The sequence below is a fragment of the Solanum dulcamara genome, chromosome 12 (assembly GCF_947179165.1).
Source record: "Solanum dulcamara chromosome 12, daSolDulc1.2, whole genome shotgun sequence".
Classification (NCBI taxonomy): Eukaryota; Viridiplantae; Streptophyta; class Magnoliopsida; order Solanales; family Solanaceae; genus Solanum; species Solanum dulcamara.
In genome coordinates, this window is record NC_077248.1 from 2,786,580 (window position 1) to 2,813,113 (window position 26,534).

General features: G+C 32.6%; 5 protein-coding genes and 2 non-coding genes across 13 annotated transcripts; 4 read left to right on the forward strand and 3 right to left on the reverse strand.

Moving 5' to 3' along the window:
• The first annotated feature begins 1,448 nt into the window (after positions 1-1,448).
• LOC129876984 (E3 ubiquitin-protein ligase SINAT2-like) lies at positions 1,449-4,049 on the forward strand. The gene is made up of 3 exons (XM_055952459.1): positions 1,449-2,048; positions 2,889-3,275; positions 3,492-4,049. Exons 1-3 carry the CDS (start codon positions 1,845-1,847, stop codon positions 3,819-3,821), a joined length of 921 nt encoding a protein of 306 aa, XP_055808434.1. The 5' UTR covers positions 1,449-1,844; the 3' UTR covers positions 3,822-4,049.
• An 857-nt stretch (positions 4,050-4,906) lies between these two features.
• LOC129876983 (probable protein kinase At2g41970) lies at positions 4,907-8,275 on the forward strand. 2 transcript variants are annotated; one of them, XM_055952457.1, is made up of 8 exons: positions 4,907-4,950; positions 5,193-5,323; positions 5,917-6,167; positions 6,323-6,449; positions 6,595-6,868; positions 7,221-7,353; positions 7,434-7,520; positions 7,809-8,275. In XM_055952457.1, exons 2-8 carry the CDS (start codon positions 5,224-5,226, stop codon positions 7,932-7,934), a joined length of 1,098 nt encoding a protein of 365 aa, XP_055808432.1. In that variant the 5' UTR covers positions 4,907-4,950; positions 5,193-5,223; the 3' UTR covers positions 7,935-8,275. The 2 variants fall into 2 exon arrangements, with proteins under 2 accessions (XP_055808432.1, XP_055808433.1); XM_055952458.1 differs by having other exon boundaries at positions 4,911-4,950; positions 5,202-5,323.
• A 126-nt stretch (positions 8,276-8,401) lies between these two features.
• On the reverse strand, positions 8,402-10,124 carry LOC129876986 (60S ribosomal protein L21-1-like). The gene is made up of 2 exons (XM_055952463.1): positions 9,808-10,124; positions 8,402-8,785 (listed from the first exon to the last, which is right to left on the reverse strand). The coding sequence occupies exons 1-2, from the start codon at positions 10,042-10,044 to the stop codon at positions 8,528-8,530; spliced, it is 495 nt and encodes a 164-aa protein (XP_055808438.1). The 5' UTR covers positions 10,045-10,124; the 3' UTR covers positions 8,402-8,527.
• A 2,454-nt stretch (positions 10,125-12,578) lies between these two features.
• LOC129876650 (zinc finger protein 8-like) lies at positions 12,579-13,367 on the reverse strand. The gene has a single exon (XM_055952139.1). The coding sequence runs from the start codon at positions 13,292-13,294 to the stop codon at positions 12,614-12,616; it is 681 nt and encodes a 226-aa protein (XP_055808114.1). The 5' UTR covers positions 13,295-13,367; the 3' UTR covers positions 12,579-12,613.
• A 5,592-nt stretch (positions 13,368-18,959) lies between these two features.
• Positions 18,960-19,031, reverse strand: TRNAG-UCC (transfer RNA glycine (anticodon UCC)). The gene has a single exon. It is a non-coding gene; the product is annotated as a tRNA-Gly (tRNA).
• Positions 19,032-21,601: 2,570 nt separating this feature from the next.
• Positions 21,602-24,775, forward strand: LOC129876772 (fatty acyl-CoA reductase 2, chloroplastic-like). 6 transcript variants are annotated; one of them, XM_055952270.1, is made up of 7 exons: positions 21,602-22,133; positions 22,475-22,544; positions 23,236-23,327; positions 23,422-23,583; positions 23,670-23,751; positions 23,821-24,224; positions 24,310-24,775. In XM_055952270.1, exons 3-7 carry the CDS (start codon positions 23,305-23,307, stop codon positions 24,485-24,487), a joined length of 849 nt encoding a protein of 282 aa, XP_055808245.1. In that variant the 5' UTR covers positions 21,602-22,133; positions 22,475-22,544; positions 23,236-23,304; the 3' UTR covers positions 24,488-24,775. The 6 variants fall into 6 exon arrangements, with proteins under 6 accessions (XP_055808245.1, XP_055808240.1, XP_055808243.1 ...); XM_055952267.1 differs by lacking the exons at positions 21,602-22,133; positions 22,475-22,544 and adding exons at positions 22,551-22,674; positions 22,773-22,877; XM_055952265.1 differs by lacking the exon at positions 22,475-22,544.
• A 435-nt stretch (positions 24,776-25,210) lies between these two features.
• On the forward strand, positions 25,211-25,282 carry TRNAG-UCC (transfer RNA glycine (anticodon UCC)). Its single transcript has one exon. It is a non-coding gene; the product is annotated as a tRNA-Gly (tRNA).
• Positions 25,283-26,534: the final 1,252 nt, after the last annotated feature.

Here is a 26,534-nt window from a genome sequence, read left to right on the forward strand (position 1 = left end):
TAGCGGAATTCGATGTATTTACACGCATATTAATAGTGATATATATTATATTCACGCGTATATACAATATCCCTGAATAAGAATGTAATGTATTGGGGTGCATAACAATAATGAAACACATTATATTCGTGCGCATAATAAGTGTATTCGATGTATAGTTGTATACAATATCCTATATTATATATGTAATTTTTTAAAATTATAAAGAATAATAAGAGGATTGAATTAGCTAAACCACATAATTATCCCTTTAGTTTGGTGGTGCCCCAACAAGTATAGATTTTTTATTTTTTTTGTGATTTTCCAAATCAAATAATGTACCTAGCTCAACAGAGGAACATAGACAAAAAGCAACAAGAACATAACTGTACAAGATTACTACACTAAGCCACTAATTATGAGAAATTCAACATTTCTAATAAAATATATATAATTTTTTAATTATAAAATCAGTGACTTTTACTCAGCTTAGCTAAATGAAACTCTTAAGTTTAATTTATTGGCTCTCAACTATTCTCATCTCACTCGAATATTCACTCTTCGATGAAAAACTATATTGTATAAAGGAAAAGGAGCCTGATACACCTATCAACTTTATCATTTAAAGTTTATATACCCCTCGTTATGAAAGTGACTCATATATACCCTTCGTTAGTTTTGAACATTTTAAACCAAATTCCTGACTTCGTTACTTCTTATTGTACGATATTAATTTAACCTTATGAGCCTTGGTTCAAGTCTTTGTCTTTTTAAAATATTTTTTGCCAAATGGATGTATTAAACATATAATATACAGATGAAATATTTGTGTTTGGTTGTTTCTTGTTTATTTGAGAGATAATAGCAACTATGTTGAAAAGCTATTTTTATTTTCTGATTTTAATTTCCTTTGGATTGTTGTTGAAAGAATCTATTTGGTTTAAATTAGTTCAAATTTCTACCTACCTCATCTACCCAAATAAGAAAAATACAAGAGGGAATATAAAGAATATCAGACCAAGTCCCCACTCAATAATTACTCATCGATTTTTTTTCCTCTGATTGTCTTTTCCACTGTTAAGGAAATAAATAAATAAAAAATATATATAGACGGATATTTATTATAGTTGAGAATATATTTTACTAATAGAGAAATCAGGATTTTCAATGCGAGCGTCAAAATATAGAAATGTATATATGAATAGTGTCAAGAGGATTCAAGACCCAATGGTCTTTTGAAAACAGTTTCTCTATCTCCATGAGATAATGGTAAATCCTACCCTCTCCAGACTCCACTTGTAGGATTTCACTGGGTATGTTGTTGTTGTCAAGAGGATTCAAACATATCGTATATATACGTAAAAGAAAACTTATTTAACGACCTAAAATGAATGTATAAGATAATTGGGTAGCCCCCCCGCCCCCCATTTTAGTCATGTTAGCATAGTAAGGATTCATATAACTAATTAGTGACAAGAGCCAGAATTTACACAAAGGAGATCAGTTAAAATATAAAAAAATAAACATACGAAAAGGTTTAAATAATTCAACGTCTATATACCCAAACTTTGTTTTAGTACACTAGTATAGCCGATTCTAATTTGTTTGGGACTAAGGCGCCGTTGTTATTGTTATTGTTTTATAATAGTAGTCTTTTCCACTATATACCAAGTCAAAATGAGCATCTGGACTTCTATCTGTATATATGGTCATTCTTTGCGTAATATTAACGTTGTTTCCTTTCTTTGATTTTCTAGTCTTTTAAGTGTTTCTAAAGAGACCATAAACTTGGACTTATCAGAGTTTAATCTTTGGCTATTTAAGTTGTGCAAAATTGAAGTATATCATCTAAGTTTTTTACAAATATGGCTCCTGGAGGTGGTGCTAGTTGCAAAGAACTTGTTGAATCATGGCCAAATTTTACAAGATTTGACACAACAACGACACATGAGCTAGAGAAAAGTATTACATGTATTAGTGAAAAGTTTCACAAGTGTTCAGTCCATGGTGTCCATGAGTTGCTTGAGTGCCCAATTTGCAAAAGGTCCATGTATCCTCCTTTTTACCAGGTAATTACTCCTCTTCTTGTTCACATATGGTGTAAAATTGTAAATGGTTATCTATGTTGCACGTACTTTTCAAAAATACTTCCTTATAAAGGATCAGATATAGGTGTGACAACACTTTTTAATTTGGAGAGTCTGAACAACATAACTTACAATTAACTCTTTAATAGTGTTATTTTCTTAATGGTGTGGTGGTGGCCGGGCCAGGTCTTCGCTCTGCTGCGCTGGCGCGTAGTCTAGGTACCTTTGGAAGGTAAGGAGTGTGACAAAGTACATGTTTTCCCTTTACTCAATAGAGCCTTCTCATTAGTTGCAGGGTTGGGTGATCCGAAATTTACTTGTCTTTGCAAAAAGGCCTCATCTCTAAAAGCCCGGCTCATAAGTAGTCGGGTTCCAGCCTCGCACTTGTGACATGCTATGTTTCCCCTCTCTATACCCAAATAAAAGGTGAGTGCCACGCGTCAGTTTGTGGATCGCGGTATTGCGCACACCTCGACTATTCCACCAAGTACTTGCTATCTTCTACTAGTGCAAATATCGATTAACTCTGCAGGCAGATCGAAAAATATCACCTAGCGAATTTTTATGTATTTAACCATGTCTCTCAAGGTTTTTCATTCACCAAGAGGACGCACCCTTGGGTGCTCAGACTCTGTATATCATCATAAAGTCTTCCTAAAATGAAGGAATAATAGTTTATTACTTGTTCATCAGATTGCTAGAACACCTATCAATAGCTTCATTTACATTAGTATGTTACATAATTTGCAGATAAATAACCCAAATTTCATTCTTTATTTGATTCTTTTAATCTCACACTCAATGTAAATACAATCCTTGTAGTGTCCAAATGGTCATACACTATGCACAAACTGCAAAATTGGAGCACATAATTGCTGTCCTACTTGCCAAGTTGAGCTTGGAAATATAAGGTGCTTAGCCTTAGAGAAAGTAGCAGAGTCACTGGAATTGCCCTGCAGACATCAAAATCTTGGCTGTCACAAAATATTACCTTACTATCGAAAGCTCAAACACGAAAGACATTGCAAATTTAGGCCTTACCATTGTCCTTACGCTGGATCAGAATGCTCGATAAAAGGGGACATTCCAACACTAATATTGCATCTCAAGGAGGATCACAAAGTTGATATGCATACAGGATGCACGTTCAATCATCGATATGTCAAATCGAATGCACAAGAAGTTGAGAATGCAATATGGATGCTCACAGTAAGTCTTTTGCTGATTTTAACTGCTAATTTTGGTCATAAATTCTGTTGTTGAGAAAGTTGCCTAAAAGTGTTACATAAAGAAGTACTCGAAAATGTCCTTCCTTTTCATTCCATCAACAAGTTCGGACACTCAAGAAATCTGTTGGATAGACGAATTCCCATCTCTTATGTTATGGTTCCTGGATTGCACAATGACATATTTCACTCAATGCAGGTTTTTGACTGTTTTGGAAGACAATTCGTCTTGCATTTTGAGGCGTTTTCACTAGGCATGACACCGGTTTACATGGCATTTCTACGTTTTCTGGGCGAGGAAAATGAGGCCAAAATGTTCAACTATAGTCTAGAAGTTGGTGGTTCTGGCCGTAAGTTGACATGGCAAGGTATTCCTAGGAGTATACGAGACAGCCATAGAAAAGTTCGCGGCTGTCAAGATGGACTTATTATTCCAAGAAGCTTAGCAATTTCCTTCTCTGGGGGGAACGGGGAAGAGCTTACGTTGAAGGTCATAGGTCGTATATGGAAGGAGCATTCGACTAGTTAGCAATGCCTAGGCAATTGTATAGTGTCGACTTTTCAGAAGCTCTCAAGTATATTATAGTAGGCCTCAGAATGATCAATTAGGAAGAAAACGGGTGTGTTTGGTATGAGGGAAAACATTTCCCCCCTACCAAACACAACCAACATGTAAGTTGGAAGTCATACTCCAACTTAAATGATGTAAAAGAGACTAGTAGTAATTAGAATGAAATAAAGTGGATTTATTCATTGATCCAGCATGGGAGATTTGATCAATTCCTTCAAGTGATTTGTTAATTGAAACATTTTTTATTCTAGCCTTTCAGTTCTGTCTAAAAGTTGAACTTTTCAGCAAAGATGTCTGGAAGAATTCATAGCCAGCATATGGAATATGTTGTAATATCAAGCAATAGCTCTTTTTATAAAAAGAAATGGTCAATATGCAATGATGGTACCTCGGGAATAAGCATAGACTTTTTTTGATCCAAAAAAATGGTCAATTTAGTCCTTTCCCCCTCCCTTGAGAACTCAAAAGAAACTATGAACCTCGATTGTAACTAGTCAGATTTTTCTATAACAAAAATCTTTTGTAACAACATTTTACTATAACGGTCAATTCTTTTACTAGAATTGATCTTTCATGTTATATTATATTAGTATATGTTTTCTATAATAACATTTTTGCAATAGCAACCAAAAAAAATCTAGACAAATGATGCCGTTGTAGATAGATTTAATTTGATGGTTCATATATTTGTTATAGTTGAAGGCAGGAGTATGGTTCGCGCTCACATTATCCGCCCCAAACCCCACCTATAAAATTATACTGAATTTGTTATTCTACGTTTTTGTATAGTTGAATATTAAAAAATTAAAGGGAAAAGGGAAAGTGCATGATAATTGAAAATATATATAGGGACGTGCAAAGAGAAGGGAGTCACGTATACTAATTATTAGTAGTACGTAGAAATGTGTTGTTTTTAATGGTTTAAAGAGTCCATGCGACTTTCCCGTTTAAAACAGAAAAAAAAATCCATTCTTTTTCCATTGAGAAAAAGAAAAGAAGAGAAAATTAACGGAAAAAAAAATAAGAAAGAGAAAAATGCAAGCAATTCTTCATCTCCTTTTTCTTTGATTTTCAATCCTTCATCGAGGTACTGCCTCGAGAAAAAAAAAAAAAAGAGAGCAAAATCCGATCTAATTTATCGTAATCATAAGTTAACACGTTGGTTAATTGTATTCATTTTCCATGATATATTAGCGTACATCCTCTTTTGGCATGTAACATTTCTCCAATTTAACAATATATAATCTTGTATTTCATTGATCATGCAATCATGTTATGAATAATCACAATTTTTTTTTTGGAATTGTATTTTAATTAACATGTTTTCAGTATTCCTAGGGAAATCTATTGCTAACGTATAATGTCGTGCTGTGGAGGTGGAGAAGAGGACGTTTACAGCGGTGGTCCGCCGTCTAACCAAAATACAGCCCCTCAGAAAGCCGGCAATCCCTACGCTGGCGGTACGATCCTACTCATAGTTTTTTTTTTTTTTTTTTTACCTGTACTCGATATTTACTCTTAATCAATAAATACAGATTAAGACATGTGTCTTGCATATACACTTTTATATGCATCTTAGTCATTTAACCATGATTAAGTTATATGTATTCTCATTTTAATTTGTAAGCACCAGGTACAGGTAAGTATTATGCGCTCCTACCTTCATTTCATATACTTGAAAGAATCATCTTTAGTTATAGCTTTATAATCTTTGGGATCAAATCTAGAGCATTACTTTTGGGAAACACAGAGTATCACATTGTTTTAAGGGGCATTACACATTTGGTCGCTCAGCCAAAAATATTTACAACTAAGCCAATATGCACTACTTATACATATATTATACATCTTTGAATATTTTTCTTGGACCTTCTCTCATTTTTACGCAAGTTTGTTCCTTATCTACATGAACAAGTAGGTTGGAACTAAGGCCTTATTTTCAAAGTCTCTCTATTTTGCTCTACTAAGAAAGTAACATTTGGATAACACATGAAAAATACAAAACTAGGTACTCAATTTTGTATATTAAAACTAGACATTTTGGGTATTGTAGTTAGTGATAGAGCAGAGCCAAGGGGTGGTACAAGAAATGGAACTCCTCAGAAAGTTTTACCAATCGAGATACCGGTTTTGCCCTTGGACGAGCTAAATAAATTGACCGGCAACTTTGGTCAGAAGGCTTTGATCGGAGAAGGATCATATGGACGCGTATTTTTTGCTAAATTAAGCAATGGACAGCAAGCAGCAATCAAAAAGTTGGATACTAGTTCTTCACCAGAACCAGATTCCGACTTTACAGCACAGGTGAAGTGACGAAGGCAGAAATTTCAATAAAGGGTGTTCAAAAATTTGATATATATGTACAAAAAGTAACTTTTGACCTATATACACAGTATAATTTTCCGAGGAAGGATGTTCAATCTATATGAGATTTGATTATTTTTTTTTGGCCTATGCAGTTATCGATGGTTTCAAGACTTAAGCATGAGCATTTTGTGACTCTTATGGGGTATTGTCTAGAAGCAAACAATAGAATCTTGATTTATGAGTTTGCAGCTATGGGATCTCTGCATGATGTATTACATGGTATGTCAAATTGTTCCTTAAAAATTGCTTTTGAGTTTCACTAAGAGCGCTTCAAAAACGTCTCAAGCATTAGTACAAAAAGATATCAAATGGATATGAGATTTGTTGTAGCATTTTAGTTGATTGTTGGATGTTTTTATTCTAGGTAGGAAAGGTGTCCAAGGTGCGGAGCCTGGTCCAGTTCTTACCTGGAATCAGAGAGTTAAAGTTGCTTATGGTGCAGCAAAAGGCCTCGAATACTTGCATGAAAAAATTCAGCCACCTATTGTTCATCGCGATGTCAGGTCCAGCAATGTACTTCTCTTTGATGATTTTACAGCAAAGATTGCTGATTTCAACTTGACAAACCAGACTTCAGACACAGCAGCTCGTCTGCATTCCACTAGAGTTTTGGGGACATTTGGTTACCACGCTCCAGAGTAAGCCCTGCATTCTGAGTTTGTGTTTACTTGCAACTGCAACCCCTGCTTATCTCCTCGTAGTAGGCTTCCCGTTTACCAAGCTTCATAAAATAACTCATCGTTATACTAAACATTAACAACAACAGCAACAACAACATCTCCACTGTTGTCCCACAAAGTGGGGTCTGAGGATCGAGGTAGAGTATACGTAGACCTTACTCCTATCTCAGAGGTAGAGAGACTGTTTCCGATAGATATACTAAACGTTAACAGAAAAAAGAAATTTAGTATCGACAAGAACCATGATAACGATATAAAACGCTTGCTACAAGAAGTAGATAACTAACATAAAGACCATACTATGGTGCAGGTATGCAATGACAGGACAGATAACACAGAAAAGTGATGTCTATAGTTTTGGAGTCGTTCTTTTGGAACTCCTGACGGGAAGAAAGCCAGTAGATCATACAATGCCCAAAGGACAACAGAGTCTTGTCACTTGGGTAGGTTCTTACCTTTAACTCTTTGTTATTGAACCTATTTATACCACCAGTCAGCTGATTCATACTCAAATTTTCTGCAGGCAACTCCAAGATTGAGTGAAGACAAAGTGAAGCAATGTGTCGATCCAAAGCTAAATAATGACTATCCTGCAAAAGCAATTGCTAAGGTTTTCTTACTGATCTTTGCAAGTAGTATTTTGTAAACGAATTTAACTTATCTATACTGACAATGTAATTCTTTTTACACTATGAGTACATTTTAACCTGATTATGACAGGGTTAAGCTTAATCTAGGTAGTTACTTGTTAATATAAGTCGTCTTAACCTGATGGTTGAACCCTTTGTAGAAACATTAGTCAAAAGAGGTCTTGGATAACCATTTAATATTAGCTAAGCTTTTACATCATGTTATCTTCCTCTAATTGTTATGGCTTTTGTGTATATTTTCCTCTCAGATGGCAGCTGTTGCAGCACTTTGTGTTCAATATGAGGCAGATTTTCGGCCAAATATGACGATAGTGGTCAAGGCACTGCAACCACTTCTCACTGCAAAACCAGCAGGACCTGAGTCTAATACATAGGCATTACAAAACTTAATACTTTGGAGTATCAACCAGGCCACTCAAATTGTAATAAAGATGTATTCTTGTATGGTCGTAATAGTAGCAGAAGCACATAAGGTTATGCACTCTGAATCCAGTCTGCTTCAACAGATCGAAAACTTGATAAAAATATGAGAATTTTGGGCATAGCTAAAATTGCCAATACGAGGTTATTTGTGATATGTTGCTATGAATACCAATGATTTTACCTATTGGAACTTTGTGAGAGCACTATATTTATGATTCAAATGAAACACCATTGTAAGTCAATCAATGAAGTTACGTTCTTTAAGTTATGAAATAATAGGAAACATAACATGACATTCATGTAATTCAGATTAGTTCAATAGCTCAACCCGAAACTCAATGAATTAGTGCACAGAATCAAGTAGTAATAGATACTTCTGCACTTCCATTAAGAGCAACAAGTTAAATGAAATGCTCAATTCATATTGTAAACAAAATTTATAAATATAACCAAGAGTCTGAGGTGACACCAGATTAAACTAATCTTGTCTTTCAATTTCATAAAAGAACGTAAACGATCACCAGCTCATAAACAAAGTAAAAAATCAATAGCCTCCCTTCAAATCATTGACCACATCATATGGTATGGGGGTAACCGTCTCCAATGTAGTGCCTTCAACCATGAATCCTGGTTTGGGTCCTGCGGGTTGTCTTTTTGTGCTGACAACCTCTCCTCTGGCCTTGGCCTCAGCCTTTAGCTGGTCGTTCTTCTTGATCCTTTCTTTAACTTCTTCAGTGCATCGGGAAGCCTGAACATGTTCAATCCTAACGTGGATCCTCTTCCTTAGGATACGATCACGAACCTGAGATCCAGAACAAGTAAGAGAACAGTTAAACAGGAATCCCAAGCATTAGTGTAAGAGAACCAAATAACAAGGTCTATAAGAAAAGCAAATATCCAACGACCAACTCACAAATCAGCAGACTTTCACAAAAGGATATACTCGAAGCTACATAACAGGAAACAAAAGAAACATGCACTTGAATATCTGACCAAAAAGCTAAAAGAAAAGATATGATGCAACAACATACCCTGTAAAATCCCACAAAAGTGGAGAGAAAAGAGATGATTCAACCAAGAAACATTAGCATGTCTTTTAATTATTCGGTTATATACTGAAAAGCATGTCTGTTGTTTCCTTTATATTTTTTACTTCTTTTTCTAGACTATTTTCATCTTGAGCAGTGGACCCATTTAGTAGGCTCTAACCTCCCAAGACCCCACTTTGTGGGACTACAAAGCTTATGTTGTTGTTGTATATACGGAAAAGCTCCAGTTAAGTAGAAACTAGGAAACTAGGAAGCTTTCATGTTACGAGGTGTAATGCTACCTGCATATGTAAACAATTTGATATTTACATTGAAAACTTTTTACTCTATGAGTTCAAAAAACCATTTCAAAAAATCTATTAACTCTATGGCTATTTATATTATAAAATGTGATTTCTTCGATATGAAGAATCAGAAAACCTTATAATTCCACCATTAAAAAATGCAATTCAGCATTTGTTATCCGTGAATCATTCCACAAACAAAGCTCGAGGCTTTCGGTTAGTGTGCACTACTACACAGCTCCAATCATGGATTTTACTTGGAACAAGAAATGCTCTTCACTTCAAGGCCCTGAAATCTCTTAATAGCTGAAGTCCAATTCATTCATATAAATTCGCCTATTGTATAATTAACTCCTATCAAACCATATGCAGGAAACAAATGGATACAAACGATTGCCTACTTTAAGCTACAAATCAATAATTGAAGAGCAAATGAATTGATTCATTCAGTTTCACATAAAATTTGAGAGAGAGAGAGAGATAGAAAGGACCTGCTTGTTAACTTCAACACCGACGGCGCGTTTGGTAACGTTCCAGACACGTCCAGTACGGCCGTGATAGAACTTGTGTGGCATTCCCTTGTGAATTGCACCGTTCACTTTGATATCAACATAATCACCGATTTTGAAGATCCTCAGGTACGTTGATAGGTGGATTGTACCCTTCTTTCTGAATGCACGAGAGAATGAATCTCTCGTACGAGACCTCAATCCATGGCCGGCCGGCATTTTCCTCCGCCTTTCTCCGGTGAATCGGTGTGTGTGGCGTGCGTGCAGGAAGCGACTGAAACCCTAATAAGCAAAACGAAAGAGATGATTGTATATAAGAGGATTTAGGGCTTTCGATGGGTTGGGCCGGATTATATATGGCTTTTACTCATTTAGCCCAATTACTATTTCACCATAATTGGGCTTCATCTGATTAGGTCTCTGTGAATGGGTTGCCCTCTGAGCTTTCAGGCTGATTTACGCAGATGCCCCATTTTAAGCTATCATTTAAATTTTGTTCCTATTCTTAAAAGTTGTGCAAATATAATCATTTAAAATTATTCTTTTAAACAACGTCAGACTCGGGTCTAGATTGTCATCTACAGTTTGTAATAACTTACAAGATTTTAGACGTTGATCAATTGTTGTCATAAAAAAATTTCTTTGTTCAAAACGTATCTCTAAAAGTTTCATAAGTTATAAAAGAGATATAAAAAATAATCATTTATTGAACAACTATTCTGAAAAGAGACAATGAGGAAAATTTTCATAAAATTGCATGTTTTCCCCTCAAATGAGTTGGTCATTAATTTTTGTCATTTGGTAAATGAATCTATAACTAGTAGGGAAAAAGTTCTTTAGCAACTGAAGGTATGTTCTGACATAAATTATGGGATATTGAGATATGAAAATATAAATCTATTCTGAATTTTTTTTAAATTTATTATGAGGGGTATAAATTAAATTACCAATACAAACCACCTGCACCCACATTTTAATTTTTTTTTAAAACAACTCACTTTATATACAAAAATTTCCTTCTCTGGTGGGCAGTGGTCCAAAATCCAAATTTCAAATTATTTGTTCATTTGTTCCCTTTTTATCATCTTCTCTACATAGATCTATGTCCTTATATGTATTTCAATTTTCAATGTCCCAATTACATGTTGCATTTACTAGTGGACCCATTGGATAGTTGTGGTGGTTATGGTAATTAGATTGAAAGAGGAAGATTGGAAATTTGGAATTGGCAAAAATGTAATGGAACTCTAAAAGAGCTATGGTCCAAAGCATGAGGGAGGTGTCATTAATTATTTGATGTACATGCATTGATTGTATTGAAAGCAATATGCAGGTACAATCAACTTGGGTAGTAGGTGCGATGGTTGAGATTTCTTTATTTCTTACGAAATTTTTTTATCAAAGGTTTCGAATTCGAGCTCTTGGAAATAAAAAATATCTTATTGGAAACATCATCTACAGAAATGGTGAATTCAAATTTAGTCGGATCTCAATACTAATACTGAACAGTGAACACCATGTTGAAAACCAAATAAATAAATGTTTAATTTTCATCAATGCTAGCTTGTCCTAAATCTCAAACCAATAATATATGCTTCTTCCTTGTTGATGCCCTTTTCATACATCTTATCAAATGCAGGCCTAAAGTAGTGTTCCATTTCTCTCCTAAAATAGAGAAGCAAACAATTTCTTAGACTACTGCCTACATGATTTGTAGGACACAAGATTATATGTAGCTCTCTATGGGAAAGGGACAACATTCCCCTTCAATTTATATAGAGTATATCTCTCTCTCTATATATATATATATATATATATATTTATTTATTTTCTGTTTCAATTCATGTGATACTTTAACAAAGAAACCTACTGATGTTGAGGTGTGAAAGTATGGAAAGCAACAAGATTAAATACTCTGATAGTTCATATCGTATTAAAGAACTATATTGAAATATACGATCAACCAATATTTATCAAATTTGAAAGAAAAAAAAAATTTGGAGATTATGATATGTTGTAACCTTTAATGTTTGTGTGACTATAAATTATCTCATCAAAATAAGATTGAGAATTTTCAAAATTAAACTATTTCTAAATATAGAAATATGATATTTATTTTAATACAAATCCAAAAAAAATAAAATGTATTATCGGGACATGGAAAAAGGGAGTAAATCTTACGGCTTAAAATTTATGTGAATTTCTGTACACACAATTTTTTACGCTAGCAAATACCATCTTTTTGTTTTCAGTGGTATGTTTGGTACTCGCATTTTCACGCATGGGTCTAAACCTAAAAATCTCCGATTAAAGGCGGATGAATCCCAATTATCATCCTACCAGAATTCATGTTGGCCGCTAGCAGGTACTAACATGTCTATATATAAGAAACAAAAATATAATTGACTTGTGTATATAACCTAATTAATCTCAAAATGAATTATTTCAAAATTTTAATGGTGGAATTACTCGTTATTAATTTGTGCTGATTGAAGATAATTATACAAACACATCCATGGACACCTCGATCGTACTATTATAAAAACAATTATTACTCCTTTAATTTCGTCTCTATTTGTTTTAGTTTACTTGACATGAAGTTTAACAAAATAATAAGACTTTAAAATCTTATTATAGTCTTAAACTAAGCTATGTATAATATAATGTATCAAAATGTGCGATGTTGAAATTAAGAGTTGCAAAACAAAGTAGGAAACACAAAGTAAAAAGAAAAGGCGTGCGAGATGAACAAATTGAAACAGAGACTCTCAGCTTGGATTAATTTTGTTTACAAGTGTAGATCTAAACTCACATGATCTTGATGAACTCCTTCCTTCAATTCATACCCAAATCTGGTTACAGAAATCGAGCTATTATTTGTGTTCTTCTTCAAATCTGCATTAACATTATACACTGGCCTAACAAAATTAGAAACACTAGGAGCTGAATAAGAGTTACTACTATGATGAACATGAGCTGCAGGAGGTACTCTCCATAACGTTGCCAATGAACGATGATTTTCATTTATATCGCGAATAATTTGTTGCGAATAATAATGGCTATAGCCGTTATTATTCACATGATGATGACCACTAGTAGTACTACTAGTGGTGTACAACGCTGAATTAAAATAAGCGTTGTACTGATCATATTTTGCATATTGAGCTCTCTTGGCATGTTGACGCTCTCTTTTGTGAGCGTTTTGATGTCCACCTAGGGCTTGTGATGTTGGGAAGTTCCTGCAGCAATACTGACATTCAAATTTTCTGTTATTGCTAATTATTTCTCCATTTTCTCCAATACTATCATGATTGTCGTTTGATTGATCTTCATGACCAGTAGTACCTGATAATTCTTTGCCAAAAAGCCTAATTGCAGCCTTTTCTTTTGTTGGCCTCATGAAGGGTAGTTGGGAAAAAGACTCAACGTTCATGAAATCTTGAGTTTCTCTATCTCTAGTTCTATCCATGAAACTTTTTGAGTAAAAAGATATAGTATAGCAGAGAAAAGGATAAAGAAAAAAGTGTCTACAAGAGAGAATTTATAACGGTAAAGCACAAGGAGAGAAGTATATATTGTAATATATAAAGCATACTTGGTTTGTTCTACAATTTTGGATGTGCATAAATAGACATTTTAATCTTATATAAAATTGATTAAGTAGACACATGCATGCGTCTTACATGAAAATTTGTGTCCAACGTGTATTATGTCGTGTCTACTTCAACTTTACATAAGTTTAAGGGGAGTTTGAGTTTGATGTGAGGGATAAAAATAAATAGTCATGGGATAAAATAATAGTCCACGGATAAAATTTTGTTATCTTGTTTGGTTGCCAAGTTTGGGATAACTTATCCCACCATTTATACCATAGTGATAGGATAAGTTATCCCAAAATAGTTATTCCCAGAATAATTAATCTCAGAATAATTTATTCTCAACCAAACGACCTGTCTACTTGCGCACACCCAAAATTGAAGAATGTAAACGTTAGCTGAAGCCAAAATAAAAAGCACATTTATATATTATGCCCCTATATTATATGTTGTGTATATTTTTGGGGGGTGGGAGTGATATATGAAGGAAGTGGTCAGATGTATTAATTTGGAACTAACTTTTCATTACATTTATTTGTATGTTCATGGTAACCAGACAATATGCCAATCACATATCTTGAGAAATCTAGTTCTACTATTGTAATTAATTATGTTAGGGTTTCGAACAAAAGGCTACTGACAAGTGGATTTATGTATTTATTGGATATTTTTCATGAGCTAGCATTTGGGTTGAATTAGACTTAAAATTCACATTAATTTTAATCATGATATTATAATCAGACTCATCCCAATTCATTGTGTTATGTAACACCAATATCCTTTCTATGACAAGGTTCACGAAGGGGCTGAGGTGGCTTGGATCAGAATCACGATCAACATGACTCTTGCTTGGTGCATGGCTTATTTAAGAAATAAAGGTGCACTCTTACTATCAGCTATAGCTTTTAGCATGATGGTAAATATTAATTTGATCCTAACACATTATTTACTCGATATTGAATCCTCATCTTATATATATCATTCGTGATTCAGATGTCCAATTTTGGTTGTGAGGTGAAGGAAGGTAGGCTTCCATGTGACTCTTTATATAATTTTGTCTCATTTTCACCTCATGAGCTAACGTTTATAGGATTGACTAGTTACGTTAATCAGGTCCATTTCGAATTTATCGTTCACTTCATATTGATAGTTGAGAATAAAAGAAAGCTACGTCATAGAATCATGTATAATAATATTAATTACTCTAACAAATAATTTGGACGTTAATTTTACAAATAATCATTGAAGTTTTGTATGTGTCAATTTTGTTGAAAATAGCTAATCAATACCCCTTAAATTAAACTGTTTATTCATTTCAAATGATTCTAATTTCTTGGGACCAAATTAAATTTGGGTTGAATTAATTATCCAACCTGCATATTTCTCTAGTGTGGATCTATAATATGTATAGCAGGACCAGCTACTTATAGTTGGTGATGCTTCTTTATTACTACTATTGTCTACTTTCTTGTGTTGTTTTCACCATCATTCACCAAGATGCATGGTCCCATAAATATAAAAAAAATAAACAAAGAAAAAATTTAGGACTATATATACCTACTACATGATAATTTGTGTCATGTAAAGCATATTTATAGGGTCGGGAAAGCAATACTAGGAATTTTCACACTTTAAAAGCTCTAATCTGAAAATTCTTAAAATTATATATATATATATACACTCTTATGGTAGTTGCAAGTTAAGGACAATCACATGAATTATATGTTCCCCCATTTAATTTATTTCACTTCATGTCACTGCTAAAGTGGTCCTCTCTTTTCTTTGATTTTAATATTAGATGTTGACTTAAGAGACTATAATTCATTTTCCCATCCCCCACTCTGCATATATATTTGTATAATTCTAGCTGAAAATTTGACTTTTATAATCAATTATAACATCAAAAAGTAATCTTTAATTTAAAGACGGATCGAAAATTTTAAAATTTTGAATTTTAGACCACATTTTAAATTTATTTTTACTTGTTAGATTCTAGATAAATTAGTTATACATATATTAAGTAGTATCTTAAGGCATATACAAGGAATAGATTCTCTCAATTATGGGTATCAGTGAAAACATATGTTAGCTGGCTTCTGAACCAAAGATAAGTCTAGCTCAACCTCTGAATAAGAATATAGATTCTATGAGTCGTGATTTAGTTAATATTGGGGCATCTTTAGCATTAAAAATCCCTCAAAGTTTTTTTTTTTTTTTGTAAAAAAAAAATAGAAGTAAAAGAGACACGCAAATAATTTGACGCAGAAAAAAAAAATCTAGTTCTGAAAAAAGTTTCCATTTCATTTTATTAAAGCTTCAAGCTACATATCTTTGTTGAAGAATTAAGTTAAATAATTGTCTACTCATCAATTGCTTAAACTAAAGATAATCGATGAATATATAATATATGTATAATTCGTATATGATATATGTATGATCATATATGAAATCAAAGTATAATTTATGTATATCGACTAAAAATATAAATAATATATTTGTTTGACTATTTATGAAAACCTTTTGGGTAATATATTTTTCTAAATACAGATAGGAAAAAGAATGAGACAGAAAATGAAAGTCCTTGCACTTTGTGGGACTTTGCTTCTTTTCTTCATAAGCAATGTTTTTGGCATCATCATATCTAATGGTCCCACCCACTTCTCCTAAAAAGTACATGTATTATTGTATTATTAACACTCAATTTGAATTATTATATATTGACAGTATAAAAAAATTATGAATCATCTAAAAAACAATTACAAAAAACTCATATGGTATATTTATTATTTTATAATAACAAAAAGAATCTATTAATTATCATATATTTTAATCGAGATATAACTTTAATAAATATTGTGATTGTTTCAATAAGGAATTTGAAACGGTCAAAAGCTCTTGTGAACTTGAATATATCTTTAAGGATCTTAAAAATAAATGATTTTTCATAACTTTAAAGAGTATAACACAAAAATTCAATAATAATATTTATTAAAGTAATTTTTATTTATAACAGTCAAATAAGATTTAAATGTTAAATGTTCTCATAATATATATAACAGTCAATCGCTATCCCAAACGATAACAAAAAAAAAACTCAAATAAAAGAAGGGAAACTTACGTAAATATATAATATTAAGAAAATATTTATCATTTATAGTAATAAAAAATAATTTCACTGAACACTTATAATACATTTTTAATACATATTGCAGAGAACTATTTATAAAACATATATAATATAAGTTTTATAGATGGATAATACATTTATCACATATTTTAATAGACTTATAATACATTATGTTAGTTTCTTACTACACAAACATAATATATATTTTAAAACACTTATAATACATTTATATAGTATGCATAATTCACTTTTAATACAAGTGTAGATTTATCATAATATTGCTATATATTGCTATAAATGGTAATAAATAAAAAATATCGCTAAAATCAGTAATTAATTTTTAAAAAGAACTCAATCAAGTAATTTTTCCATAAAAGAAATTGTTCTAGAAAGATTTAGCTGTAATTGAGACAACTTGCAATCTCTCTCTTTTAGTATCTTCTTTTACAATTCACTTCCTCCACATATTGAACTCTTGACTTGTTCTTCATAATAAGGTGGAGGCCCCCTTGATAGTCATGGCTAATAAAAACGAATTGGAGGTTCATAAAGATGGTGACAAAAGTACAATATTGTTGAAGCTAAAACTATAAATAAGACAACTAAGTTTGGTAACAAAAAGTACAATCTTTTAATTGAGTCTTCACTTGTGCTCCTCTGCTTTTCAAAATAATACTTGTCATATTTCGTTTTTAGATAGTTGAATTACATAAAAAGATTTGTTTATATTTTAATATGTATATTTAAATTATATTAATATAAAAAGAATTGTAAATTTATAGTATATTTTATATAGTTATTGAATATTTAAATTTTAATATTAAAAAAATTAATTTAATTGACTTTTGAAAAGCGAAACATGATAAATATTTTGAGACAGAGAGGAAGTAGTACAATTTGTATTAATGCATGAGAATTCTTTAATTCATTGCTTGTTATATTTTTTTTTCAAATGTTCACTAGTAGTGGTTAAGGTGTCTTTATCTTTGTTCAAAATCATAGTAGGCTAGTTGGTCCTTGGTTTTTGGCTTCATTCTTAACTGTTAAAAGAGGTATATTATTTTTAGCTTAAATAAATTATGAAATTTTTTTAGTGGAGGTGGGATTTTTATTTCATCCAATAAGAAAATGACATATGATAATTACTTTTAAAAAATAAAAAATAAAAAGAGGCTTGTTAGCTTCAAGAGTTATAGTTAGCTAAAAAGGTGGATGGAAGGCTAATTTTAGACCAAAAAAATGAGTAGAAGGGTATTTTTAGGCCAAAAGGTGGATGAAGAGTATTTTTAAACTTTTTGCTATAATTCAAAGGTATTTTTGGCCCTTTTCTGATATTTATATATAGAACCATTCACACCTTCCAATTGCAAACTTCTACACTACACCAGAGTTAAGGGCGCAAGAGGTTCATTTGAATCTCTTTTGCAGAAAAATTATATATAAATGTTGAATTTTATTGACTTCTTCGTACGTTAATTACATTTTTATATGTCAACTTTTTAAAAGTAAAAAATGTTGGCTCCGCCACTGCTAATGCCATTTTCCATCATGTTTCAATTTAGCTTGTATGTATGACATGAGTTTTATCTTCATGACTAACTGATGTGGCAGGGATTTAATTTAGTTATACATTTTTAGACAACCAATGTTCTTTATCATGTGACAACCAATATATAGTAGGTTACTTACATTGTTATCATGTTACTAATTAATACTTATTATAGTGATTTAAATGTAGTTAACTAAAGTGATCTAATTGTATAAGCCTCTTTCATTTTCACTATCAGTGCACAACAACTAGAGAAGCTGCATGAAGGAACAACATAAAGATTACAACAACAATAATATATTTAATATATTCTTACATATAAAATCGAAAAAACGTAAGGTACATACATATCTTATCGTTATTTGTTATATTTATGGGATAGGAGCAACATAGAGATTATTAGGTGAATATTATCCATAAACATGAAACTAATATATAGTAGTACTCCATTACTTATATAATTTGCTAATCATGTTCCAAGGAGACTAATCATTGATCTTGTTGTAATTAATGTGCCTACACACACAAAAAAAAGAGCATTAAAGTAAAGCAAAAGAATCATTAGAAGTCGTTAAGTTAGCAAATCTACACCTTTACATTTTTCTCAGAAGGTTGGTACTTATCGTTTCATAATATATTGTATTGTACTATATTATTTTAATAAAAAATAATATTTGGATAGATTGTATTATTTTCCATCGTTATATGATGTCACACAATAGAAATTGAAAAATGTAGGATAAATATTAAAATAAAATTAGTAGATAATAAGCAAAGACAGAATGAAAAAAATAAGATAACGACCACGTGATCAACATAGTTTGATATTTTCGTAGGAAAAGAAATGGCTTAAAAATACAAATGCGTCTGCCGGGAGTCGAACCCGGGTCTATTGCTTGGAAGCCAATTATCCAAACCGTTGGACTACAAACGCTTCGTGAGATGTTTGCACATATTAACCTTACTTAACAATGTGTTCTTTTTCTTGGCCAAAAAAATTTCTTTTCTAATACAAATAATAATCTCTCTTAAAGAATCATGGCTTTCCTATTTTGTTCTAATTTTGATGGATAATTTTACTTAGTACATGTTAGTGATGGGAGATGATATGGATTTAATTTCATGAAATTAGTCGAAATAAACGTAAACTTACTCTAGCACCGGAGTTATTAAAAAAAAAAGGTCAGTAGAGGACAGGAGATCAACTTCAGGATGAGAAAAGATCGCTGATAAAGCATCTTGGCGAAGATAAAAGAGTTCGACACCTGACCGGATTGCATTAGCTTCAATGTGTAAGATTCAACTATAATTGAACTCTTTTATATCTCCATCTACTATATATAATACTCAATTAAGTAACATTGACTAATTAAATTCCTCAATGGTGCTTTGAGTCTTAGCTTCAATATTCTTACTAATTAATTAATTAATTATCTCCTGAAAAAAATATATGAAAAGAGTACAAAACTTCTAGTTTAATTATTTCTTAGTCAAAGGTGCAATATAATTTCTAGTTAACTCCACCACTTAATTAGGTAGTTTTTAAAATATCTTTCTGCCCAACATCATCACACTCTTTCTTCTTAAACATTATAATTCGAACTCATCGGTAACCCCTTAAAGTTGACACCAATTTTCACTTAGATATTTCAACTAGGCTTTGTTTATTTTAGATACCTCAAGTAAGGCCCCAATGTGTTATTTTGACACTTTTTTTACAATCACTCAAATATATAAAGTTTGTGTAATGCACTCGCCGATGACATGTCAAAAGTGGCGAATTAAACGAAGGCACATGGTATATATATATATATATATATATATCAAAAATAATTCTTAAATAATGACTTTTGAGTTGAAAAGAATGACCAATAACTTGATGACATGTGAAATTTTTTAATCCAAATAATATTTTTTTTAAAAATAATAAAAAATCAACTTCTATTAACCCTACACCCTCCTAGTGGTCTCTCCAGCACCACCCACCCCTCCCGTCGTCTTCTCCATCGGAGTTCGTTGGAGCATCGATGCTCTTTGTTGTTAATGTTGCTGTCGCCGATGTTGTTGTTGATGTTGGTGCCGAAGTGTGAGCTTTGCTTGCTAGAGAAGAAAGGATGTTGGTCTGGTGGTCTGGTTGGAGCAAACGGGTGGTCTGGTTGTATTTTTTGCCAGATTTCGGTGGTGCTGGGTTGCTCGTGGTCATTTGGTTCAGTGGCTCGTTGGTGTTGCTGAGGAATGACGAGAGGTGCGATTTGGTTGAAAGAGGGAAAGGGAAAGAGGAGACGAAGGTGACGAGGCGCGGTGGTTCTGGGAGGAGCAGTGGAGATCTGGTGGTGAGAAATGGTGGAAAAAAACAACGAAGAGGTCTTTAGGCGAGAGGTGATGGTGTTAGTTTGTGGTCGAAGAAGGCAACAAAACAAAAAAGGTTGTTAAGCTTGAGGAAATCTTGTGGCATTCGAATTCACTTTATATTTGGCTCAAATCTATTTTACCATGGATGAAAAATGGTAGCTAGAAAATAGAGAAGAAGAAGAACAAGAAAAAAAAAAAAAAAAATTTTAAAAAAAAAAAACGCTCTTCACGAGCTCAAAATGAGTGCAGCACACGCAATGTGTCAAGTCAGCACAAAGTGTCAAAATGACAAATCGGGGCCTTACTTGAGGTGTCTAAAATGAACAAAGCCTAGTTGAGGCGTCTAAGTGAAAGTTGGTGCCAACTTTAGGGGGCCACCGATGGGTTCCGCCTTAATTATATCTTGACTTTATACACGGGTGATAATTTAATAATTAAGAACAATAATAAGGGGTCATTTGATAAAGTGTATAAAAATAGTATTGAATAAATATATTAGTAATATTGAGATTAGTTATGTTGATAATTTCGTATCTATTACTACCTCAATTCCATATTAAGTAAATTTTTGAGGGATTTTTCATTGTTCAAAATAATTGAATTGTTCAAAGTTCAAGATAAATGTTTGAAACTTTTTTCATATTTTTCCTTTTATTTATTGAAGTTTTATATTTTCTAGGAGATAAATCACACTACTTCCAAAATTATATTTATGATTTTACAAAAGGCAATAGTGGAAAGTATAATTCAAATTATGTCCTTGAATGTTTTTTTTAATATGTGTGTATTGCCTCACAAATTAAGTTAATATGAAATAGAGGGAGTATTTAATTTGGTGTATTAAGGACATGTATTAATAACACTTGTATTGAACTATTTAGATAATATATTGATTTGCTATGTATTAGTTATATATAAGCTGAAATTCCTATCAAACAAAAGATTAAATAATACCATGACATTAAATACATATATTATTTTTTCTAATACGTCCTACCAAACCAACCCTGAAATATTACCCACTATGTTAGCCATTGGTAAAATGTGTGAAGAAATTTTTGGTGGCAAAAAGAGAGCTTTTGGAGTCATTCTCCTAACTTTAAATATTCATAAACCAAACTTTATTTTTCTTCAAAATTCCCTCATATTTTTTCTCCCTCTTATATCAAACCAAACTCACATATATTATAGAAATCAGTTAGTTGACTTGTTTTTGACTTTCTTTTTCTCAACAACAACATAAAAAAAAAAATCTAGTGATTAGCTAACTAGTAGTGTTTGCAAGCCAACTTTGCACCTAGCTCATAGCTATAATCTTCCTGACATTTTCCTAATATACTTTTTTTTTCTTGCTTTCACTTTCTCTTTGTAACCATGGAGGCTTTGTGTAGTCTAAGTTCTTCCTTCTATGTATCAATAAATATAGTGAAATTGTCTAATAATTGCGATAGGTGCCCTGTACCTAAGAAGATCAACAATGTGATCTATGGACAAAGTGGTGGTGGAAATGCAGTAAAAGCTAGTAATCTTTCTTCTGTTATAACGGAGAGATCATCGATGCTAAGCATAATTAATAGCGAAGATCATAAGCATTTGAGTTCAAATGGTAATGGTATTGGCATTATCAAATTCATTAGAGGCAAAACATTTCTCATTACAGGTGCAACTGGTTTCTTGGCTAAAGGTATTAAGTTTCTTTGATTTTTGATCATGTTCATTTTTTCCGTTTGCAATTGACTTCTCCAACACTCTTTCTTGTGTTGTCAACAATACGTAGTTTTAATTGAGAAGTTTTTAAGGACAACTCCTGATGTGAACAAAATATTCATCTTAGTCAAGGCAGAGAATAAAGAAGTTGCTATGAATAGATTGAAAGATGAAGATATGCACTTCTCTGCTTTTGACTCTTTTGTAACTTTTTATATTAGTTTATTTCCTGTCATTCTGATCTGATAAGGTTTGCATACACTCTACTCTCTCCGGACCTCACTTGTGACATAGTTTTTTCACATTTTTGCGTTGTAGATCCTTAATGCTTACATATTCAAGAACCTCAAACAAGCCCATGGGAAATCTTACCATACTTTCATGTTGAGTAAGTTGGTCCCTGTGGTTGGAAATGTTTGTGAAACTCATCTTGGATTAGACAGAGATTTAGCTAATGTGATTGCTAAAGAAGTCGATATAATTTTAAATTCTTCTGCTAATACTACTTTTGATGAAAGGTAAATTGCGAATTTCACAAACTGTTGTATCATTTTCTTTATCTTTTCTTGTGCCTGCCAAAAAAGTATATGTATTGAAGATTTGATGAAACTTGTAGGTATGATGTTGCACTTGATATAAACACCGGTGGACCTAGCCGTCTAATGAATTTTGCAAAACAATGCCACAAGCTAAAGCTTTTCCTCCAAATATCCACAGACAAGTAAATATAGATCATGAGCAGCAGATATTCATGTTAGATAATGATGGGGTCATCTATTTAGAAACCATCTAGTGTATGTTTTGGCGTAACTAGTAAAGTTGGTGTCATTTAATCAGGAGGTCACGGGTTTGAACTGTGGAAACAGCCTCTTGCAGAAATGCAGGGTAAGGTTGTGTACCCCAAGCATAGTGGGAGCTGATTGCTTAGTGCACTAAGCTGCCCTTACTGTAAGTTTTATTCTACTTCCAACAGCTTATGCTAATGGACAACGACAAGGAAGAATCATGGAAAAGCCGTTCTGTTCTGGGGACAGTATAACAAAAGAGACTCATGAAAACTCCTTCTCTCGAGTTTGCAGGTTGAAGATGAGATAAAGTTGATTTTGGAATCTAAACAAGCTATAGAAGATAACATAGTAGGTCAGAAAATGAAAGAACTTGGATTGGAGAGGTATTGCATTACATATACTTCCTTCATCATTCTTCTTAACAAACTAATTTATATAACATTTTTACTAAAAGAAGAGTCGTTGTGACATGATCAGAGCTAACAAATTTGGGTGGCAAGACACGTACGTGCTCACCAAGGCTATGGGAGAGAAGATCATTGATAAAATGAGAAGCAATATACTAGTTGTAATAATTAGACCAAGCGTTATAGAGAGCACCTATAAAGAACCATTCAGTGGTTGGATGGAAGGAAACAGGTAATAATACTCTTGAAATGTAAAAGAGATACATTACCTCATATCGATGTAATCAATCTCTCGATAACTTTAGTCTTCCCTTCCAGGATGATGGATCCAATAATTCTATACTATGGCAAAGGGCAACTCACCGGTTTCCTTGTAGATCCCAACGGAGTACTAGACGTGGTAAGTTTTTTCACAGTGATCTAGTTATGTTGTTGCAGTGATGATCAACATTAACATCTTTCTGTGTAGGTTCCAGCTGACATGGTTGTGAACGCAACCTTGGCAGCGATTGCAAAGCATGGAGCAGGAGGAAAACCAGGGAGTAATGTTTACCATGTTGCTTCATCTGTTGTAAATCCATTAATCTTCAAGGATTTAGCTACATTGCTTTACGATCACTTCAATTCTTCGCCATATATTGACTCCAAAGGAAGACCAATTCATGTCCCAAGAATGAAGCTTTTCAGCTCAATGGAAGACCTGTCATTCCACCTCTGGCATGATGTAATTAACAGAAGCGGACTAACAGATACATCTGATACTAATACTAACGGAAAGTTATCAAAGAAACTCGAGAATCTCTGTAGAAAATCAGTGGAACAAGCGAATTACTTAGCACATATTTATGAACCATATACTTTTTATGGAGGAAGGTAAGAGTTTGTTTTGTTTTACTATCCGCGCTATCTACCATCCTATTCTGAATTTTTTTTAGTAGTGAAAGACAAATTTTACCAGATTTGACAACAGCAATACTCAGAGTTTGATGGAATGCATGTCTAAAGAAGAAACACGACAGTTTGGTTTCGATGTAGAGAACATAGATTGGAAAGATTACATCTCTAACGTCCACATTCCGGGGCTAAGGAAGCATGTTATGAAAGGAAGAGGGTTATGCAGTACTACATCTTCATAGAACTCTGCTTATTAGAATTGTTTACGTTTTTTTCCTCCTCATAGCTATGTGATTTAGATGAAAGGAAAGTTCAGCCTGTTAATCACTGATGTAATAACATAGCAATGAATGACATATCTATCACTCTTGAGTTGTTATACTCGCGTTGGATCCTCCAAAAAGGTACTATGTACTTTTAAAGGATCCGACACTCTATAACAATAGACTCAAATTCACAACTTATATCCCTACAGAGAAAACTTCACAATTTTCTCATATTATATATATATAAATGTATCCTTTTCTTTATGACCGTGATATCTAGGTACCTGTTACCTTCCACCAACATAAGTGCTAAATTTGTACAACAAGACTTGGACAAATAGAAAGAAATTACCTACTAGTATTTTTCTACACACATAGAAATCCTCTGATTATTCACTAAATACTGTTGGTAACATTAATTAATTGAGCATCTGCAATAACATATCAATTGATAAATTTAAATGACTGCTTATTTCTGTTTCTGCAAAAGTAATCAACTTAATTACTCATTGAATACAAATTAATCAACACATCCTAACTGATTACTTATCATTTTTCTAAATAAATGACAAAATATGCAAAATTATGTTCTGAGTTTCCTATAAATAATTCTTGAATGACATCATACTATCCATATGTGTTTTCAAGGCAGAAAATACAATTGTATAAGTTTTAATATGTTGAGCTAGATATCAACAAGCGTCTGTAGTCCAACGGTTAGGATAATTGCCTTCCAAGCAATAGACCCGGGTTCGACTCCCGGCAGACGCATTAAAATTTTTTAGTTTAATTTGTTGCATACACTTACACGCCCTCAGCCCTCGACCACATAATCTATAAGTTGAATCTATTTGGTTTTTGTGTGTGTGTTTTCTTTTTTATATTTTGAATCTCGCTAGGACTCCAACATTGATAGCCAAATAATCCTCAATCCTTGTGCACATTATGGTTTCCTAGTATGTTTTTTCGGTAATAGGGATATCTGCGAGAACTCTTACCCATATCTTATTATTTCTTTGGAATTGTCCGCTCATAGCACGATGGAAGTGTTTGATTATAGCACAACGCGTTGCTTCAATGGCTCGATATGAAAGATGATCAGCTCTACAACTTTAATTTGTTGCATATACTTACACGCCCTCGGACCTCGACCACATGAATTATAAGTTGAATCTATTTGGTTTTTTTGTGATAACTGCGACAACTCTTATCCATATCTTATTATTTCTTTGGAATTGTCCGCTCATAGCACGATGAAAGTGTCTGATTATAGCACAATGCGCTGCTTCAATGGCTCGATATGAAAGATGACCAGATCTACAACTTTGAGTATCATATCTTCCAAATCCAAGCTGGAAAGGTGAGTGCCTAGAGCGAGCCTTATTTATTAGTTTAGTAAAGCCAAACTTTGGCAGTTGAATTGGGGTGGCTTGCTGGGGCACAAGTTACTAGATTCTGGTTGAGTATGAGACTATGAGTATTCTACATAAAAAATAAACAAGCAAGCCACTGCTTCAGCCTAAGTGACCAAAAATAACAACATGCTTGATCATTTCTTTGGTAAATATGGGTCTAATTTTGTAAAAGCTAGAAATGTTAGGAATTTGGATTAGGAAACTTACATAAATATACAATATTAAGAAAATATTTACCATCTATAGCAATAAAAAAAAATCACTAAACACTTATAATACATTTATAATACAGTTTTAATACATATTGCAGAGAACTATTTATAAAACGTATATAATACAAATTTTATAAATAGATAATACATTTATCACATACTTTAATAGATTTATAATACATTATGTCAATTTCTTACTACACAAACATAATATATATTTTAAAACACTTATAATACATTTATATTGTATGCATAATTCACTTTTAATACAAGTGTAGATTTATCATAATATTGCTATGTATTGCTATAAATTGTAATAAATAAAAAATATCGCTAAAATCAGTAATTAATTTTTAAAAAACACTCAATTAAGTAATTTTTCCTTTGGATTATAGT

Excerpts from the sequence above, each read along its gene's own strand:
- LOC129876772 (XM_055952265.1), top strand. The coding sequence starts at position 22,053 with ATGGTAATGGTATTGGCATTATCAAATTCATTAGAGGCAAAACATTTC. Across the intron at positions 23,584-23,669 it reads GGTTGGATGGAAGGAAACAG|GATGATGGATCCAATAATTC; the intron begins GTAATAATACTC and ends CTTCCCTTCCAG. Across the intron at positions 24,225-24,309 it reads TATACTTTTTATGGAGGAAG|ATTTGACAACAGCAATACTC; the intron begins GTAAGAGTTTGT and ends AAATTTTACCAG.
- LOC129876983 (XM_055952457.1), top strand. The coding sequence starts at position 5,224 with ATGTCGTGCTGTGGAGGTGGAGAAGAGGACGTTTACAGCGGTGGTCCG. Across the intron at positions 5,324-5,916 it reads CGGCAATCCCTACGCTGGCG|TTAGTGATAGAGCAGAGCCA; the intron begins GTACGATCCTAC and ends TGGGTATTGTAG. Across the intron at positions 7,521-7,808 it reads CTGCAAAAGCAATTGCTAAG|ATGGCAGCTGTTGCAGCACT; the intron begins GTTTTCTTACTG and ends TTTTCCTCTCAG.
- LOC129876650 (XM_055952139.1), bottom strand. The coding sequence starts at position 13,294 with ATGGATAGAACTAGAGATAGAGAAACTCAAGATTTCATGAACGTTGAG.
- LOC129876984 (XM_055952459.1), top strand. The coding sequence starts at position 1,845 with ATGGCTCCTGGAGGTGGTGCTAGTTGCAAAGAACTTGTTGAATCATGG. Across the intron at positions 2,049-2,888 it reads TGTATCCTCCTTTTTACCAG|TGTCCAAATGGTCATACACT; the intron begins GTAATTACTCCT and ends CAATCCTTGTAG. Across the intron at positions 3,276-3,491 it reads ATGCAATATGGATGCTCACA|GTTTTTGACTGTTTTGGAAG; the intron begins GTAAGTCTTTTG and ends CACTCAATGCAG.
- LOC129876986 (XM_055952463.1), bottom strand. The coding sequence starts at position 10,044 with ATGCCGGCCGGCCATGGATTGAGGTCTCGTACGAGAGATTCATTCTCT. Across the intron at positions 8,786-9,807 it reads GTGTTGAAGTTAACAAGCAG|GTTCGTGATCGTATCCTAAG; the intron begins GTCCTTTCTATC and ends TCTGGATCTCAG.